This window comes from Balaenoptera ricei, chromosome 15 (genome assembly GCF_028023285.1).
Source record: "Balaenoptera ricei isolate mBalRic1 chromosome 15, mBalRic1.hap2, whole genome shotgun sequence".
Classification (NCBI taxonomy): Eukaryota; Metazoa; Chordata; class Mammalia; order Artiodactyla; family Balaenopteridae; genus Balaenoptera; species Balaenoptera ricei.
Genome location: NC_082653.1, coordinates 82,836,130 through 82,855,503, shown reverse-complemented (window position 1 = coordinate 82,855,503; position 19,374 = coordinate 82,836,130). Strand labels below are relative to the sequence as shown.

Here is a 19,374-nt window from a genome sequence, read left to right as displayed (position 1 = left end):
ATCCCGATGCCTCGCTGTCTGGTCCTCCCTGCTCCCTGGAGCCCCTCCCTTGCTGCCTGCCGAGGGATGTGGCCTTGCTCTCGAGTGCCTCCAGCCTCCTCCTCACCCCTCAGTACCTGTTCTCCATTTAAATAAGCACAAACTTGTAGCTTTAAGGAGCAAAAGCAAATTTTAAAAATCTTTGGTTTGACTTTGACCCTTCCTTTTAGCTACCAAATTCCTCTGCCACGTGGACCAGAACTGCTGTTTTCATCTCTTCACCGCTGATCTCCTCCCTCTTAAAGCCCCTGTAACTCAGCTCTTTTTTTTTTTAACATTCTTTTTTTGTGTGTTTTTTAATTTTTTGGCCACGTTGCACGGCATGCAGGATCTTAGTTCCCCAGGGATCTGCCCCCTGCAGTGGAAGCACAGAGTCCTAACCACTGCACAGCCAGGGAATTCCCTTGTAACTCAGCTCTCATCCCAGCCACTTAGATGGCACCATTAGAGGTCACCAGTGTTCTTGACAGAGCCCTTTCTCTCGTCTTCATTCTCCCTTACTTTTCTAGAGCATTTGACATTTTCTTGAAACCTTGTCAGTTGTTTGCATTGCACTGCCCATCAACTCCTCTCTCTCTTCCTCCTTCACTCCTGAATAATAACAACCATGAGGTTTCTCTAATCCATACATCAACTTTGCAGAGACAGTTGCCCCATTATACAGATGTGGACACTGAGGCCCGTAACGTGAAGCAGCTGACCCCATGAGTGGCAGAGCTGGATTTAAAGCGAGGTGTGTCTGACTCCAGCAATCAGGTTCTATCCACTGCTTCATGTCCTTTCTGAGCTCAGTTATTCTCCCACCTACATACGCCACCTCTGTGATCCCACAACTACGTTTATGGAGCAGCCTAGCATAGTGGTTACACACGTAGGCACTGGAGCCAGTGTGCCCAGGATCAAATCCTTCATCTACCACTTACGTGCTGTGTCTTAGTTTCCTCATCTGCAAAATGGACATAGCGTTATAAGCATTAAATGAGCCGTTACATGTAAGGCAGCTACAGCAGTGCCTGACCTACGTGTTCCAGAAATACTAGCTATTATTTCCTCCATGGTCCTCTCACTCTTTCCTGAATATTAATTTACCCCTCACAAAAGTCTCCCTTCTTTAAGTGAAACATGCTGGCAGTGTCCTCCATCCCATGAGTCCCTAAAAGACGTTACCTTGAAATCAGGTCTTTGTGAAAATTTGGGACCCGTGACAGTCCCCTATGTTATGGACAGAACTTCACATGGCCTCTGAGTCTCTCAAACTGCACCAATCCCTACTCAATTCTTTCCCATACCCCAATCCTTCTTCAGCTCTTGCAATTCCAAAACCTCCAGGGAATGGTATTTCCTCTGGAGTCATGGGCATTACTGCACAGGTTTAAGAGGCCTTTCTTGTCCCAAACTATGCACGTCCCTTCACCAGTAGTCACCACCACTGCCTCCAAATCTCAGGTGTCTTTGGCACGGCCTCCACTCCAGATGCTTGAACACACACGTGCTAGCACGACTCCCCTCTGCCTGGATTTTCTGTCATCGTGTGCCCTGCATTTGGTTCTGGACTGCACATTTTAAAAGAGAGGCAGACCAACCGCAGGATGGTAAAACCAAAACCACCTCAGGTGTGCAATAAAGGGTTTTGCTTGGTGAGGAGAAAACACATGAGAACTTGGTCTCTGCCCTCAAGTATCTAAAGGCCTGTCATGTAGAAGAGGCATTCAGTTTGTTCTGCATGCCTCCAAGAAATCAATCTAAATCCCTTTCAACAAGCATTATTGTCAGGCCATGTGCTGGGTGTCAGGAATAATAAAAAAGAAAGAGGTCCTGCAGTGAGTAAGGCAGATAAGTAAAGCCAGCTCTTCCCAGCTGCTACCAGGACTTTGGGCAAATTAGAAAAAGGCACCCCTTCCTCAAGACACTTGCCTGCCTTGTGCTAGCGAGTTGTGATAACCGTACAACTCCTGATAAGAAGATGACTGGTGGCCCCAGGGTTCTGCAGGACGCAAGGTGCACACCCAGAAGGAATGGCCCTAGTGGAAGACGCTGGGAGAAGGAACCTCATTGCAGAGCCAGCCAGAGCAGGTGCCTGCCTCGAATCAGGTCAGGTATGACACCCAGGGGTCCTGGGCAGGAAGGGATTTTGCAAGGGGGGAGGGCTGGGCTGGATGCCCTTGGTGATCTCCTACTCAGAGATTATGCAATTTTTTTCTGGGATCTTCCACCAACAACGGGGAACAAGCCGGCAACCTGCTCTTGTAAAAGCCTTGGCGGGAAACTTTACCGTCTCTTGTTAAGAAGGCAAGTGGCCCTCTCCAGAGGGGGTAGGACAACAACAGCAAAAAAGGATCTGTGATGGGCAGAGCCACATCCTAGGGCAGGGCGGGGGGGAGGGCAGTGCGCTGACATTAAAACAGAGATCAGAAATAAAATGGTAGCCAAGAGTTTTGAAGATGAAAATGTCCTTACTATTGGTACAGGTAATTACAAAGCTAGTTCACTCTCATGTGATCCAAACGCTTTGAAGTTGTCAGAGCAGGTTATTATTATGCCCATTTTCCAGATAATTAAGCTGCATCTTCAAGTCCTCTAAGGCTCATTAGCAACAGCACTCCAGCTCTAAGCTATGGGGTTGTGCAACTACATCACCTTTATTCTCTTTTCATTTTCTTTAGCTGAATGAATGTCTTTGCAGCTTCCCAACAGAACAGGCTGTACAGGTGGACTCCCTCTGGGAAGAAAAAAGACGTTTTCAGAGCTGTGATGGGTGAGGAGCTTGCCTTGTTCTAAAAGAAACCAAGGTTTGATCACCCTCTGCTGGCCAAGCATAGTGATGGCAGCAAAAGTAAGTGATGGCGAGACTGAGCGAGGAAGATCCAGAAAGCAACCTTTTTAGAGAGAACGACGACCTCCCTGCTGGAAGAGGAGGGAGGGACCCCAGACCTGCAGTAACCAGCGTAGCTTTTCCCCTTCCAGACCTCTGCTACAAAGCGGGGTCTTTTTCTTTTTCAAACCAAATAATCTTTCAAGACAAAAGACTTCGTTGTACTGCAGAAACTAACACAACATTGTAAAGCAATTATACTCCAATTAAAAAAAAAAAGACAAAAGAAAACCGAGTAATGCAGAGAAAGTTAAGTGGGAGAGTATGGAGGTCATTTAAATGAGGAACCATGGACCCTCAGAGGGTCATTATACACTTCACATTCCAAGATTCAGAAGCAACTTTCAGACAAGATCATAGAACTGTTGTAGGTGGTCTTTGGGACAGTCACACATGGTAGTTTCCAAATATTTTGAAGGGCTGACAAGAACAACTACATGCATTTTGTGAGAGAAAAAGATCAATCAAGACTAGGATCAATGTGGGACTTCCTTGGCGGTCCAGTGGTTAAGAGTCCGCGCTTTCACTGCCGAGTGCCTGGGCTCAATCCCTGGTCGGGGACCTAAGATTCCACAAGCCTTGTGGTGCAGCCAGAAAAAAAAGACTAGGATCAATGAGTTGAAATTACAAGAAAGCAGATGTTTGCTTTTTGTTTGTTTGTTTTAATTTATTTATTTTATTTATTTTTGGCTGTGTTGGATCTTCGTTGCTGCGCGCGGGCTTTCTCTAGTCGCAGCGAGCGGGGGCTACCCTTTGTTGCGGTGCACGGGCTTCTCATTGCGGTGGCTTCTCTTGTTGCGGAGCACAGGCTCTAGGTGCACGGGCTTCAGTAGTTGTGGCTCGCAGGCTCAGTAGTTGTGGTGCACAGGCTTAGTTGCTTCGCGGCATGTGGGATTCCCCCCAAACCAGGGCTCGAACCCGTGTCCCCTGCATTGGCAGGCGGATTCTTAACCACTGCGCCACCAGGGAAGTCCCCTAGATGTTTGCTTTAATTGAAAGAACTTTTAGCAAGTAGAATTCTCCAAAAGGCGGGAACTGTCCTCTAGTAAACTCCCTGCCACAGAGCTTTGCATGTTAGGAGACATCACACTGTGCATCCCCAAGATGACACGTCACTTAGTCACCATTTAGTGCTCTCGTCTGTATTATCATGGACCACGTATTATTATGGACCATGTCCATAGTTATTTGTTTACGTATCTGCCAAGAACTACGTGTATTTTTCATTTTTCATTTTCTCCTTGTGCCTGAAGCCAATGGCTGACACACTGTAGGTTCTTGGTAAGTGTTTGCGGAATGAGTTCATTGGAAGAGTATGAGGCTCTTGGAAGTCAAAACTGTTCTGAAGAAGAAATGCAAAGCCACCAGCCGCAATGGCTAACTTTTCCTTCGTCTGCTTTCTTGTGGTTTTGTCATATGGCCGTGGTTATATCAATAGATGATAATGGATCACGTAAGTTAACTTATTTTACCACAGTCTGATTTGGATGGGAGCATATTGATCTTTTTAATCTGCTGAGATATAGTAAGGACACAGGATTGAATTAGAGCATCTGGATTCTACTCTCAGCTCTGCTGCTAATTAGCTCACTAGTGTGCCTCCGAGCTGACCTCTTCAGCCACAGGTGGGTTTCTTCATCTGAAAACAAGAGTTTAACCAGCTTTTCCCTAAGGTCTCTTTTGCCATCAGTATTTTGCAACTCTAGGCCCTTTGCTGTAGAAAGAACGATGGGCTTGGAACGGGAAGGATTTCCTTTAAGCCTCAACATCACAACTTACTGGTTGCATGACTCGGCAAAGATCCTTTTGTCTAAGAGGTTGGACAGAGCACTGCCAAGGCATCAATACATGTGTGGCTCAGGAATTCCCTGGCGGTCCAGTGGTTAGGACTCTGAGTTTTCATTGCAGAGGGCACGGGTTCAATCCTGCAAGCCTCACAGTGCGGCCAAAAAACCAAACAACAACAACAACAACAACAACAACGAAACACGTGTGGCTCATGGAACTATGCAGGTTTCTGAGGTTTCTGGTTTCCCCCTCAGACCGAGTGATTCTGTTATATCTAGCTCTTGGCCACATTGCAAAAGAGCATGTGGGATGGGAGATAATGTTGTGACTATTTTTAGAAAAAATCTGCTACACACATTTATCTTCAATTTATCAATCCTTTGAAACATTATAATCCTGAGAATACTTACCCCTGTGAAATATTAAAATCTCTGTTTTGTAGATCAGGAAACGTGGGCTCAGGAAAGAAAGTAACTTCTCCAGTGTCATACAAGTGAGATGTGGGAAAGTCAAGATTCAAACTTGGCTCTTTCTTCAGAGTTTAAGCCCCTTACTGCCTCTAAGTTAGAAGAAGTCAGGATAATTGTTGTGTTTAAGGCACTAAGTTTTGGGGTAGTTTTTTATGCGGCAATAAAGAATTGAAACCAAGTGTTTAACACAGTACCGGCCCACAGTAAGTACTCAGAGGAAGTGTGTGGAGGGAGTGGTAATGGTGAATGAATGCCATTGGGGCTGGAGGTGAAGGGAAAAACTAACAGGAGTCTGGGGCAAGCTGTAGGTCATCCAGCCCCAAAATTCACTCTGCAAAACTCCTGTCCTCCCCATTCCCAGGGCTCTCCCACTTCAAAGCAGCACAAGATGATGCAGGAAGTGGCCGTTTTTGAGCAACTCTCTTAGAAAGTCCTTCCTTGTATTGAACTTTGCTATCATTTCCATTCATTGCTCGTAGTTCTGTCCTCTGGGCCCCAGAAGACAAACTTCATTTTCAAGTGATGACACTTCACAAATTTGAAAACTAAGACTGCTTTGTCTCTCATTCTCCCCTTGTCCTCTCCTACCTAAGGCAAGAAAAATTCTCCAGATTCTCCTAGGTGGAACGGCATGGTGTTCAGAGCTCACACCTCCCGATGATTTCGTCATTTCTGGATGATCACTGGGTTTTGAACACTCCTCTTAACGTGTGCCACCCAGAAGGGGCCCATCTTAGACGTCTGACCAGTGTGTGGGGGAATGAATGAAACAAGACTGACTGTGTGATAACTGTTGAAACTGGTCAGTTGGTACATAGGGGACTCACTGTTGATCTTTTGTATGTCTTTGAATTTTTTTTTTTTAATTTAAATGATCATAGAAAACATCAGGGAAAAACGTCTCATCTCTACAAATTTATGGTGCATTCAGACACGGTATTCCCTGCGCAGGCACGTTGCTGTCCCTCAACATGTGTGCCTTTTGAGGGACCAGGCGAAAGCAAACTCAGTGAGGGCCGGACGGGGTGGGGCTGAGATCGAAAACATTGAGAATCTACAGTCCCGTAACCTGCAGTTGAGCAACAGCGGCGGGGGAGAATGTAGGCAAGGACCTCTGTACCAAGTCCTGCAGCATCAGGAGCCTCTGGAAGGCGGCATCAGAGATTTCTGCCCAGGAAGTTTCGAACCCGCAAAGCCCCAAGGGCACAGCTACTTCAGGTGGATGCCGCCGGGCATCTGAGTGTGATAACTGAATCTCGGGCTTCGTGGGCTAAGCGTGGGGCTCCGTGTCCATAAACGGGGGCCGAGTTCTCACGCGGTGACCGGCCTGAGGGCCACAGGGGAACCGGCCTCTGAAGTCCACGAGGAGGACCGAGGCCGCCGCGCCGAGCCCACGCCTGTCCTTGGCCCGGGGCGTCGGGGGCGGGGTGCGAAAACCGCCAAGACTTCATCTGGTTGGTCCCTCCTTGGTTAGAAAAAAAAAAAAGGAATGGGAAAGAGGTCCCCGCCTGTTCACATTGCGAGGGCGCCTCCACTAGTCGTTTTCGCTCCTCGACCTCCCGAGTACCCGAGACAACGAGATGCCAAAAAGACCTCCCAACTTCCTAGAGGGGACTCTGCGGCCCCGCACAGCTCTCCGCGGGCGGGGCTATGACGCACTTCCGGCTGCGTCGGCGGCGGTGAGCGTCGAGGTGTTCAGCGGCCCGAGCGGCTTTGACTCACGGTGAGCCTCCCGGTCTCCGGTTCGCGTGGCGGGCGGAAGCGGGAGTGTCCGCCGAAGGGTGCGGGGAGGGACGAGTGGGTTAGGCAGCTGTGGCCTGTGGGGACTCCCCAGACCGGTCCTGGGAGGGTGGTGGGAGGAGCCCCCAGTCCCTGCCCAGCCCCAGACGGCAGAGGCATTTGCTCCCTTGAAAGCATTCCCCCCGTCTCCCACGCACCCCGCCAGGGGTTTAAAAAGGGAAAGTTGGTCTCTTTCGTGTTCCAGAGCAGTTTTTCTCTGCACTCCCTGAGCCGAACGGCCCGTCAGTCTGAGTGGGGCTGCTTTCTCTTTTTCCCTGGCTCTCAGTAGGCGGTCCGAATTCAAGGCTAATTGATAAGAATTCGCCCGAGGGGGTTGGGGACCTCGTGTGAGAAACTGGGCCTCAGAAGTCCTGGGTAGTGTCTGTTCCAAGGGAGGGAATAGGGAGGGCTTTGTTCAGGTTAGAAAGCACGTAACAGGGATCTGCTCCAGTCTGGAAACACATTTTTAGAGGGCCATTTATTTATAAATAGTTTGTCAAGAGAAGGGTGGTCTGGTGAGTGAGGTACTTGGAAACCTCTTATATAAGGAGCAGTTGAAAGAACTGTGAAGAAAAGACAACTGTTTTCAGGTATTGGAAGCCTACAACGGAGAAAGTAAGTTTTGGTCTAGGACCAAACTAGGATCAGTGAAGAAAGAAGATAAAAAGTGATGCAGAATTTGGTGCAGTTTAAAGAAAACCTGTAACAATTAGAACTGTCCAGCAGTAGAAATCTGTGCCTCATGAATTATCAAGTTTGCCTGCGTAGGAGTTTTCAGGTACAGAATGAGTATGTCAAAAGCATTCTAGCATTAATTGGTAAGTCGTGTTAAATTGTTAGACTGTAATAATTTGGTTTATTTATGCCTCATCTTGTTCTAGAATGGATTTGGGGCACTTTGATAAGGGCATATAAGCTTTGGGAAATCGGCATAAAAGAGGGGGGGAAAAACCTCGGAACAGAACAGAGGCCTCTGCTTGTAGTAGACCATGAACTTTTCCTTGATGGACCTCTTGTGCTAAACATTCTAGCGAGCTTAAAATAGTTCACTGTGGTTGAAGACAGTGTGAGTAATGAAGCCTCTGTTTTCTGTTCACATGCTTTTTTATTTTATAAACACCTTATTAAGAAAAATTCGAAAGCTAAGACCTTGAGGGCATCCCTAATGAACCTTTAGACAAACTAAACATGACCAATGTGGTCATGACCAATACTGGCTTTGCTAGAGGCAGACAAGAGACAAGGAGATCTGAGAGGCAACAGGGGCTGAAATCTTTGAGACCTTGTTGGCCTTGTGATGATTTTGGCTTTTACTCTGTATGACACACAAAGCCTTGAAAGGTGTGAGCAGAGGAATGATGTGATCTGACTTGTATTTAACAGGCAACAGATGATGGGCTGGTGGGACAGCAGTGTTGGAGGTAGCGAACTCTGAATCTCTTAGATGTAGAGATTTGCTCATGAATTGTGTGCAGAATGTGAAGGAGGAGTTGGGTGACCAGGTTTTTTTGGTCTGAAAAACAGAACAATGGAGTTGCCCAGGTTTTTTTGGTCCGGAAAAAACGGTGGAGTTGCCATTAACTAAGATGAGCAGCTTTGGGGGAAAGATGGGAAGTACAGTTTCGGGCGTGTTAAGCTTGAGGTGCCACTGGACATGCTGGTGGCAACGTCAAGTGGGTAGTTTGTTGTGTGAGTCTGGAGTTCAGAAGAGAGGTCCAGGCTGCAGATAAATTGGCGGCTGTTGAGTATATAGATCGTACTTAAAGCCACGCAACTGGATGAACTCTCCAAAGAGTGAGTACAGTTAGGAAGAAGGCTCCAAGCACCCAGCCCTCCACTTGTTTGTGGCCTTGCTGAGGCATGAATTTGAATTGTGGGCACTGCAAAACTGGTGTGCTAGAATAAACCACTGAGCTATTGAGCCAGCCCAGCCAGTTGCCCAGCAGCAACATCTAGGGAAACTTTCTTCTTTAATTATTACTATGTATGTGTTTTGCAAAGGCGATTGTGTGATATAGTGGCATCTGTGAGTTTGAACTCGCCAACTTCTGGGAACAGATCCCATGTGAACGTGATATTGGACACTCCCTATTTAATGCCTCCTGTGCTGGGTTATAACTCCTAGTGTCTTGCAGAGTTTCCCAGGCTGGATCCCAGAAGCTGAGCAGTCTTTCTGTTCTTGGGGTGCCCTCCTCTGAAGAGAGTGGGAAATTTTGTAACCAGTTATGTTACAAAGTTATTCCAACACTTAGGAGGTCCACTTGAAAGGATTTCTAAGGAATGCTCCCTGCGCTGCTACATCTATATTTAGGTTATTTTAGCCTTTGGTGCTAATGCCTTTATTTTAAGAGACTAGATGGCAGTGCTTCCCACCACCCCCCCCAACCCCCACTCAGTTTTCAAGTAATCCTGAACTTGGGAGCTTCAGTAGTGTACTGGGTGCAGAGGATAGCATAAACGGGTGTTCAGTGCTGATGCTGGTCCACTGTGTGGGAATAGCTGTTGGCGCCTCATAGGATGCTTCAGAATTTGGGTACAGTAGAGGGGAGTCCCAGCTAGCGTCCCGAGAGTTCTGAACTAATTAGCAGCTGGTAATTATTGACTTTCTCCTAAAGGCAAGGTCACATATTGAGGTTTTATTCCTAGAACCCCACTTCCTATATTTTTTTAATTACCAAAATTGATTACAAAAATAAAGGGGAAGAGTCATATAAAATACATGTTTTTAATACATATTTACTAAATGTGTGAAACTAAATGTCTGATATAAAAGCTGTAACATAAATGTACCTTTTTTGGAAGGTTCTGCATGGGCTGGAATTGCTGCTTTTTTGTTTTCCTGGGTTTCTTTTTTTGAAGGGCATGGAATTTGGGCATTAGAAGTAAAATCTGTTTTAATTGTTAAAAACTCCTTATGATCCGTTTGGAGATTTTATGATTTTTCTGGCTACAAAAGTAATAATACCCATTATAGAAAATTTAGGAAATAAAAAAAAGGCTTTAAAAAATTGAAATCATTCATAATTCTGTAACCCAGAAATATCACTGTTCGTGTTTTTATCTTTTCCCTTCATTGTGATTGTGTGTATATTATGAGTGTGTGTGCGAGATGGTATTTCAAGTGCTGTCAAGCCAGATCCACGGAGATTGACACGCATGTTAGAAATTAGCATACTCAACTTTTTAAATGCCTTAGCTTTAGATCATCTGCAACTCCTGTTCCCTCGTCTTCAGCTTTTATAAGCCATTTATACATCCTTTTTATGGTCTCTACCATTGTTGTCAATATAATTTCATGTAATGAACACCCACATAGACTTTTTACGTGTTTGGCTCTTTCTTGAGACCGCTGGCGTTTTCCTGGTCTAGATTATTCGAATCCAGTACGGGAACCCTTGTGTGACAGGAAAGGTGCTGCTTAGAGTTTGAAAATATGCTCATCAGGAAGGCCAGTCACACGTGTGTAAAATTAGTTAACTTACGTAGTTTTCTTTCAGAGTACTATATTTAATGAATGCCAGTAATGATAGACTGATTCTGTTGTCTGTTTACTCACTTCTTTTCCATCTCCCCCACGACTTGAAAGCTGTGTCAGGATAGGCGTGTATCTGTCTTAGGCATCCCTGCAGTCCTAGCGTCGAGCCCATGGCAGGTATTCAGCAAATGTTGAGTGAATGGATTTCACTTTTTTGGCATATGAAGAAAATGGAAGTAATTATATTTACTATAGATGTTTTCAGTATTCTAATGTATCAACTGACAAATATATAGAATATTTAAAATTTAAAAGAAAAAATACTCTTAAACATCTTTTGTTTGTGCTGTCTATTGTGGTTTAATTTCTCCCCTCCGTTTCCTCTCAGCAGTATGTGTCTCATCAAAAGAAATACCTCTGAAAGAATATAGGTTGCTTTTAGTCTAATCTCTTGTCATTCCACTTGTCTTTCTGTGAAAGCTAAACATAAATGGCATTTTATTTTATTTTATTTTTAAAACCTGTGCTTTTACTACTATATTGGACATGATGATCTTTTTTAAATTTATTTTTTTATTTTTGGCTGTGTTGGGTCTTCGCTTCTGTGCGAGGGCTTTCTCTAGTTGCAGCGAGCGGGGGCCACTCTTCATCGCGGTGCGCGGGCCTCTCACTGTCGCGGCCTCTCTTGTTGCGGAGCACAGGCTCCAGACGCGCAGGCTCAGTAGTTGTGGCTCACGGGCCCAGTTGCTCCGCGGCATGTGGGATCCTCCCGGACCAGGGCTCAAACCCGTGTCCCCTGCATTGGCAGGCAGACTCTCAACCACTGCGCCACCAGGGAAGCCCCTAAATGGCATTTTAAAACAAGAGTACGCCCTGCTTAAAATGGGTCAAGTGAAGCTCAAATTACATCACTAACTATGCTTAATCATTTAAAAATATGCTAGTTAATTCCAGGCTTCTAACATGATTCCTGGTATTGCTTAACTAGCCCTGTCATTCAACTAGTAAATTTTTAATGCTGAAGCTAAAAGTTGTAGGTTTAGACAGACTTCATTTGGCCAGTAGATGGCCTGTTGAGATCTCAGGAGTTGTAAGATTCTGAAACAGTTTTTGGAGCAAAGTTAATTTAAATTTAGTTTTAAGCTTACGCCACAGTGCTTTTCTTTTTTTTTTTTTTCCCAAATCGAGGTATATTTGATGTACAATATTATATAAGTTACAAGTGTACAACATAGTGATACACAATTTTTAAAGATTATACTCCATTTATAGTTATTATAAAATATTGGCTATATTCTCTCTGCTGTACAGTATATCCTTGTAGCTTATTTCTTTTATACATAGTGGGTTGTACCTCTTAATTTCCAGCCCTATATCACCCCTCCCCCCTTCTCTCACCCTACTGGTAACCACTGGTTTGTTCTCTGTGGCTGTGAGTCTGTTTCTTTTTTATTATATTCACTAGTTTTTTTTATTTTTTAGATTTTGCATATAAGTGATAATATACAGTATTTGTCTTTCTCTGTCTGACTTTTCACTAAACAATATCCTCCAAGTCCATACATGTTGTTGCAGATGGCAAAATTTCACTTTTTCTTATGGCTGACTAGTATACCATTTTGTGTGTGTGTGTGTATACACGTACACACCCCACATCATCTTTATATGTTTATCTGTTGATGGACACTTAGATTGCTTCTGTATCTTGGTAATTGTAAATAATGCTGCTATGAACATTGGGGTGCATGTATATTTTTGAATTAGCGTTTTCATTTTTTTCAGACATATATGCAGGAGTGGGGTTGAGCCACAGTGCACTTTTTCAGAGAGTGGAGGCAAAGTCAAATCAAAATAGGATATCCTGAGCTGACTCCAGGAAGATATTTGACAGTCATTGTTATATGGTAGTTTTACGATGGCCATAATTTCCACCATTTCCTGTGCTAAAGGTGTGGCTATAAAGACCAAAAAGCATACATACTTTTTGTTTTGGTAATTTTATGGTAACAATATTTTCATAGGTTTAACGTGTAGCCCTAAAGAACCAGAAACCCAAAGGAACCAGTACTCCTGCTACACAGAGCCCCATTTTAGTGACACTGTTTCTGCAGTACCTATATGATGACCAAGGTACTGGGCATGACCACAGTTCTGGGCCCTAGAACTCCACAAGAGCAGGGGCCTGTGATTGTGAAGGTCGAGGAGGAGGAGGAGGAGAAAGGGAAGCGCCTTCCCAGCCTGGAGATGTTCCGCCAGCGCTTCAGGCAGTTTGGGTACCATGACACCCCTGGCCCTCGGGAGGCCCTCAGCCAGCTCCGGGTGCTCTGCTGTGAGTGGCTGAGGCCTGAGATTCACACCAAGGAGCAGATCCTGGAGCTGCTGGTGCTGGAGCAGTTCCTGACCATCCTGCCCCAGGAGCTCCAGGCCTGGGTGCAGGAGCACTGCCCGGAGAGCGCTGAAGAGGCCGTCACTCTCCTGGAAGATCTGGAGCGAGAGCTGGATGAGCCAGCACAGCAGGTAGGCTGGGGAGACCTTTTACTCTGTGAGATTGCAAACGTAGCAATCCAGGCAGGAGCGGGTTTGTTCACACACTGAGGATAACTGAATGGACCTTCCGCTGAGTTAGACCATGTTTCCTCCTGTTTTTCTTCTGCTATCCTATATGGAATTAGGGAGTTACCCTTGGGAGTTGAATGGGATGGATGCTTTTCTTTTCTCTTTCCTCTTTCCTAGAGGTTCTACATAGCTGTCCTGAGATTTTCTTTTGTTCTGGTTCTTAAAGTGAGCTGTGCACAGACCCAGCCGTTCCTAATTGTCTCTAGGCCTCACCGCCTCCCAGTGAACAGAAACAGTGGTGGGAGAAGATGGCATCCTCAGGAACAGTGGAGGAATCCCTGAGCAGCCCGCAGCCACGGTCTTTGGAGACCAGTTACAAATACGAGTCTTGGGGGCCCCTCTACATCCAAGAGACTGGTGAAGAGGAGGACTTCACTCCAGAGCTGAGAAAGATTCAAGGTAGGACCATCTGTCAGGCCCCCACTCGGTGCCCAGGCCTTTGTGGTTGAAGAAACAATCATCCTAATTCCTGGTTGTGAGGTGGTCCCCTAGGCTGACTCAACTGGTCTGGCTGATGAGGCAGAATGTGTTCCTTTCCTCCCTCAGGTGTGTCTCAGTCAGTCCTGGCGTGGGAACAGATGACACGCTCGTAAAGGGAGAGTTGAAGTGAGTTTAGTAAGGGGACTGTTCATGGAAGCGAGGACAGCTTGAATGAACCAATAAGAGGTGGTGCTGGTTCATTTGTTAATGACTTAGTGGACCTGCTGTGATCAGTTTGGGATTACGCAGAAATGGTCCCGGTAATTTCTTTTTCAACTTATGCCTCATTAAGCTATTTAAAATGTTTAACTTTTCTTAAGTTATTTACTTCCCACACATAGTTCATGGCAACTTGAAGGGAAGTGTGTACGTGTAGCCAAGTGACTGCTCATCATGGGGACTGAGAGGGATTTTAGCTGCTGCTTCAGTCAGCAGTGGACAGTGAGGAGGGGGTGAGCCTAGAAGCAGCTGGTAGCAGAGGAGGGAAGGAGATGGTGGGTGGAGAGAGGGACAGAGGGACGAGGAGGGGGTGAGCCTAGAAGCAGCTGGTAGCAGAGGAGGGAAGGAGATGGTGGGTGGAGAGAGGGACAGAGGGACGAGGAGAAGGCGGCTTAGAGGAAAGTACCTTGTTGACTGAGGCTTCTGGACTTGCCGAGGGATGACACTTCTCAAAGGGAGCCCATTTTTCGGTGTGAATTTCTCTTACTCCCCTTTTCTGTGTATGTGGATGGTTAGGTGGACTTTTAAGATGTGTGACTGCCTGGTGAAGTGCTTTAAAAAAGCTAAACTGCTTCAGTCTGATTTTGACAGTTACTTTATAACTAAGAGAATGATAAGACATAGCCAATGTAGGTGAAATGATGAGAGTTAAACCCTCATGGGAGTTAAGTACTGTCATTCAAATTAGTAAGGATCTGGGACTAGAATGATTATAAGTGGACCAAACATTCTCTTTTATTGCTTTTATATTCAGCTTCTGTGAGAATAAGGATTTTGTGAGTTTGCCACTAGCTTCTTCTCCCTTAATTATCCTTTTTATTTTCCTTTATCAACTTTGACCCTTCCACAATCTTTCTTTCTTGTTTCTTTCTACCTGAGCATCACCCAGCTCCTTTGCTGCTGTCTCAGTATGCTTGGTTTTGCCTAATTGCCCTCTGTACCCGAAGTTCTCCTGGCAGAGAACACCATGTACTTTTTAATACCATGATAGCTTCTGGTAGGGGGCTTGCGTGAAAAGTCTGGCATCGTAAACTAGATCTGATAATGACTTATTTGTATCAGTGTGGTACTGTAACTTCATAGAGCAATATTTGGTTACCCCTTAGAATCCATCAGTGTCACCTGGTGATTCTATTTCTCATTTAACAGTTTCTTCTCAGGACAGGAAACAACTGACATGTCCTTATTCTACTTACTGTTTCAGATCGTAAGTCGAACACCCAGAATGAGGAATCAACAGATAAGCAGGAAAGTTCTGAAGAATTTCACGCAGAAGGATTCAGAAGGGATTCTATTCCCATGATTATTGCCAACAAATGTGAGGCCAGGTTAGAAAGGCAGTGGGTTAACCTGGAAAAGGGAAGAGGAACAAAAATTCCTCTCCAAGACAAAGGTTCCTCAAAAGGTAGAGAAGTAATGACTAAACCTGCCCCAGCAGAGAGACGTTACATATGCGCTGAGTGTGGGAAAGCCTTTAGTAATAGCTCAAATCTCACTAAACACCGGAGAACACACACTGGGGAGAAACCGTATGTGTGCACCAAATGTGGGAAAGCTTTCAGCCACAGCTCCAACCTGACCCTTCACTACAGAACACACTTGGTGGACCGGCCCTATGACTGTAAGTGTGGAAAAGCCTTCGGTCAGAGCTCGGACCTCCTTAAACATCAGCGAATGCACACTGAAGAGGCTCCTTACCAGTGTAAAGATTGCGGCAAAGCCTTCAGCGGGAAAGGCAGCCTCATTCGACACTATCGAATACACACCGGGGAGAAGCCGTATCAGTGTAACGAGTGTGGGAAGAGCTTTAGTCAGCACGCAGGTCTTAGTTCTCACCAGAGACTCCACACTGGAGAGAAGCCGTATAAATGTAAGGAGTGTGGGAAAGCCTTCAACCACAGCTCCAATTTTAATAAACACCATAGAATCCATACTGGGGAAAAGCCCTATTGGTGTAATAATTGTGGGAAAACCTTCTGTAGTAAGTCCAATCTTTCCAAACATCAGAGAGTCCACACTGCAGAGGGAGAAGGGCCTTAACTGTCAGGTATGCTCTCTTGATGGTTTTTGTTTTTTTAACTTTAGAACGTGAATGCTAGGGAGAAAGCCCAGTAGTTGCAATGTGAACTCTGGGGTAGATTTCGTTTCACTCGACGTCGAGGGGACAGATTGAGAGCGCAGGTGGGGGGACACGGCGGGTTCCTCACCTGCCCGCTGGCTGCAGCAGGGTCCCCTCACCGCACTTCGAGTCCCATAAACCATGTGGACATTGCCTTCTGTATAGTTAAATTGCTGTGTATCCGGTATAATTAAGGAGGAAACATTAAAACTGTTTAACTGTTTTAACGTATATTCAAGAATTATGATTTGTAAAGAAATGAGCCATGTTGAACACAGTTTAATCCGATTCAGAATAAACTTACAACATCTTGTGATGCCTCAGGACTATTTTATTAAAAAATTGTATGTTAGTTATTCAACACTATTCTAGAGAGGAAACTTCCTACTGGTTTTGCTTTTGGAAAATTTGGATTTGGGGTAAATAGAACTTTCAGTGCTTGTGAGTGTGTGCGTGAGGAAATTGCGGCACGGTGTGCAGGGTAGCTGCAGCTTAGTCTTCATTGTGCGTTTCCTGCGTACAGAACACGTTTTTCCAGCATTTGGGAACATTTTGTCAGCCTCATGCTTTTTGGCCGTGTATACTCGTGTCTCTGCCGAAGTCTGTGAAAATCTGACTCCCTGAGAAGCTTCCTTCTAAATTCCAGAAGCCAGTAATACACAGTATGATTACCTTAAATCCATCCTGTCTTTTCCCTCTGACTGCAAACTCTTTGATTTAAGGTATGGCTTTTGGCCAGTTGGTCCTCCTGTTACCTGGAAACCCAACAACTTCACTCTTTGCTCCTATCATTTGCTTATTTTCATATTGTGAGTTTCTTCCACCTCCTATTAGTAGTCACTGAAATATCTCTTTGTCTGCTGCTGCAGCCCTAGTGGTCACGCAAACCTGACATGCCAGGATTGGGGACAGCAAGAAAGTGTCATGTCTAGTACCAGTTCTGATCGCTGGAAACTGCCTCGTATGCCATCCTGGGATCAGATTAAACTACAGGTAATGAGTCTATGCAGCAGCCAAATATATTAGGGTGGGGGAGGGGGGTCATTACTGAAAAAGAATCAATAGTGCTTGAAATCTGAAGGGTTCTTACTGTTCTGGTGGCCTGCTGACGATCTGGACATCCCTGCCAGCTCCTTAGACTCGACATTTCGTGTGAGCCATCCTGTTTGTATATTAACCCTCCCGGAGGCCCACAGAATTTAGTGATTAGGTGGCAGCTGGCTATCTGTAGGGCCCCCGCTGAAACTGCTCCAGATGAAGGCTGTGAGGAGCCTGCTGAGCCCTCATCCTCCTCTGGTGAGAGGGGACTGGGCCCCCCATCTGTCCTGCCCCTTACCTTCCTGACTCTGTGCAGTGGTAGTTTCTGATGGGCGTTGACGTGAGGCAAAGGTCCACACACTTCGTTTCAGCTCCCATCGGTCCATCTGCGAGCTGAAGTCTTCCTCTGATCTACTTGTCTCCAGACTTTCAGCCTTATTCTTTGCAGACCCCTTGTCTAGACAAGTCACAGCCCAGCAGGCCACTTCTCCCTCCATGAAAAGTTGGTGCCAGATAGACTGCTCACAGCTCTGCCCACCAGATTCCCCTCACTCTGGCCTTTAGGGCCACTCCTGAGCAAGGCCGTGTGAATCAGCACATTTTTGGTTCACACACCAAAATATTGAGCTGATCCCTCTGAAACACAAACCCTACTTGTTTCTTCCACCAAGTCAACGGGGACTGAATCCACAGGTGTGAGCAGGGGGAGAGGCATCAGTTCAACAAAGGTAGGAAACGGGGTCTGAGCCCCCTGCTTACACGCCTTGTGGCTTCTGGACCTGCTCAGGTCATGTGAATGACTAAATTCCTATTGTTATAAATCACAGTATCGCAGTCGGTGTGTATTGGGGAAGGTGGGGAGAGATTTTGAGGAGAATGAGCATTGTCTTGAGAGGCATCTGCCTCAGGTGAGATCTTTGCATGGTCTCCAGGCAAAAAGAGGCTCCTTTCCTGTATCAAGGGGGAAGGGAGGTGCTTTTGTTAGGCCAGAGGGCTTGGGAATTTAGGGTTCCAGGTGCTCAGGCACACCTACCCAAGTGTCACATACATCAGGATCCCAGTCTTTCCCGATCAGGGCCTGGAATTTTGGCATCAGTGACTTGGTGGGGCTTTTCATTTAGCCACCTTTGCAGTTCTGCCACCCTGACAGTTAAATCCTGCGCCTGATTTTCAGGCCAGTCTGCTCTCAGTACAGAAGGTGCGGTTCTCCTCAAACGCCGCCATGGAGGACTTCCGGCAGTCACAACAGGCCCTGAAGTGATAGTTGGCTGACCCAAGTCTATCATTTTCTTTCTTCAAAGCTTGAGAGAGAGAAACTCTGCAGCCCTTATAACTGCCACTATCCCAGTAATGCTTGGGTTATAGAACTGTTGCATAAGCTGATGCTTTCCCTGGTACCTGTACCTCATCTCTTGCCGGAACTAGTAGGAACAGTAGTAACTGCCCTGGGGTAGAAGGCCAGGGGTTACCACCATTACATTTATCACCAGGCTCCTTTTTTTACTATCTGACCAGCAAATGACCTGCTCCAGAATCCCATCCTGAGGGCTCCACTTCTCGGGCACTTCCAGTACCAACTGTCATAGTTTGGATTTCCTCTAAAACAGAGCCCAGGACCAGGGCATGGGGGCAGATAGTTTACTAAGGGAGGTGACCAGAGGAAGCAGAAGTGAGAAGCAGGAGAAGGTGACTAGAGGAAGCAAGGAGAGAGAGAGGAGGAAAAGCCAGTAAGAGACGCATTATTGAGCTGGTTCTTCTGTAGGCAGCCAGTGCTCAGGTCTGCTGGGGACCTTCAGAGACATCAGGTCACAAATGGGGGAAGCTGGTATGCCTGACCTCTGCTCAATCCCAGTGCGCCCCTCCCACAGTTAGGAGGCCAGTTCCTGCTTGGCTCCTAGAGAGTGGTTGAGGACCCCTGGTGGGCTGGGAAGGACACTGTCCCGGGGGGCTGCGAGGCTGGCTTGGTCTGAAGATGTTTGTGAGTGTTGCCCCATATGTCACACACGGACACACATTTAGACACACAGATACACATGTACATTGGACCCCTGGCTAGGGCTGCCAGATTTAGCAAATAAAAGCACATTTAGATTGCAGGTAAACAGTATGTTTGGGACATACTTCTTATGCTAAAAAAATTATTCAATGTTTACCTGAAATTCAGATGTAACTGGGCATCTTATCCAGCAATCCTACCCCCAGTATATGTGAACAGCGATGCTTCCACCTCTCTGTCTAACCTAATACAGATAACAAAAGCATAAGGAACCAAAGGAAAAATAAGAGAAACTGGACATCATCAAAGTACTTCAAAGGACACCGTCAAGAAAGTGAAAGGACAACCCACAGAATGGTAGAACATTTTTGCAAATCATGTATATATGATAAGGCACTTCTATGTTGAATATATTTTACAACTGAGTAATAAAAAAGACAACCAATTAAAAGATAGGCAAAGGATCTAAATAGACATTTCTCC

General features: G+C 45.8%; 1 protein-coding gene across 3 annotated transcripts in view; it reads left to right on the top strand.

Moving 5' to 3' along the window:
- ZSCAN21 (zinc finger and SCAN domain containing 21) overlaps positions 1-16,170 on the top strand; it is a 39,608-nt gene extending 23,438 nt beyond the window's left edge. The window contains exons 1-4 of one of the 3 annotated variants that reach the window (XM_059896941.1): positions 6,819-6,892; positions 12,445-12,940; positions 13,246-13,438; positions 14,943-16,170. In XM_059896941.1, the coding sequence (XP_059752924.1) occupies positions 12,542-12,940; positions 13,246-13,438; positions 14,943-15,778 (1,428 nt within the window). In that variant the 5' untranslated portion in view covers positions 6,819-6,892; positions 12,445-12,541 and the 3' untranslated portion in view covers positions 15,779-16,170. Of the gene's footprint in view, positions 1-6,818; positions 6,893-6,919; positions 7,767-12,444; positions 12,941-13,245; positions 13,439-14,942 lie in introns of those variants that run through there. The other 2 variants (XM_059896942.1, XM_059896943.1) reach the window with 2 other exon arrangements.
- Positions 16,171-19,374: the final 3,204 nt, after the last annotated feature.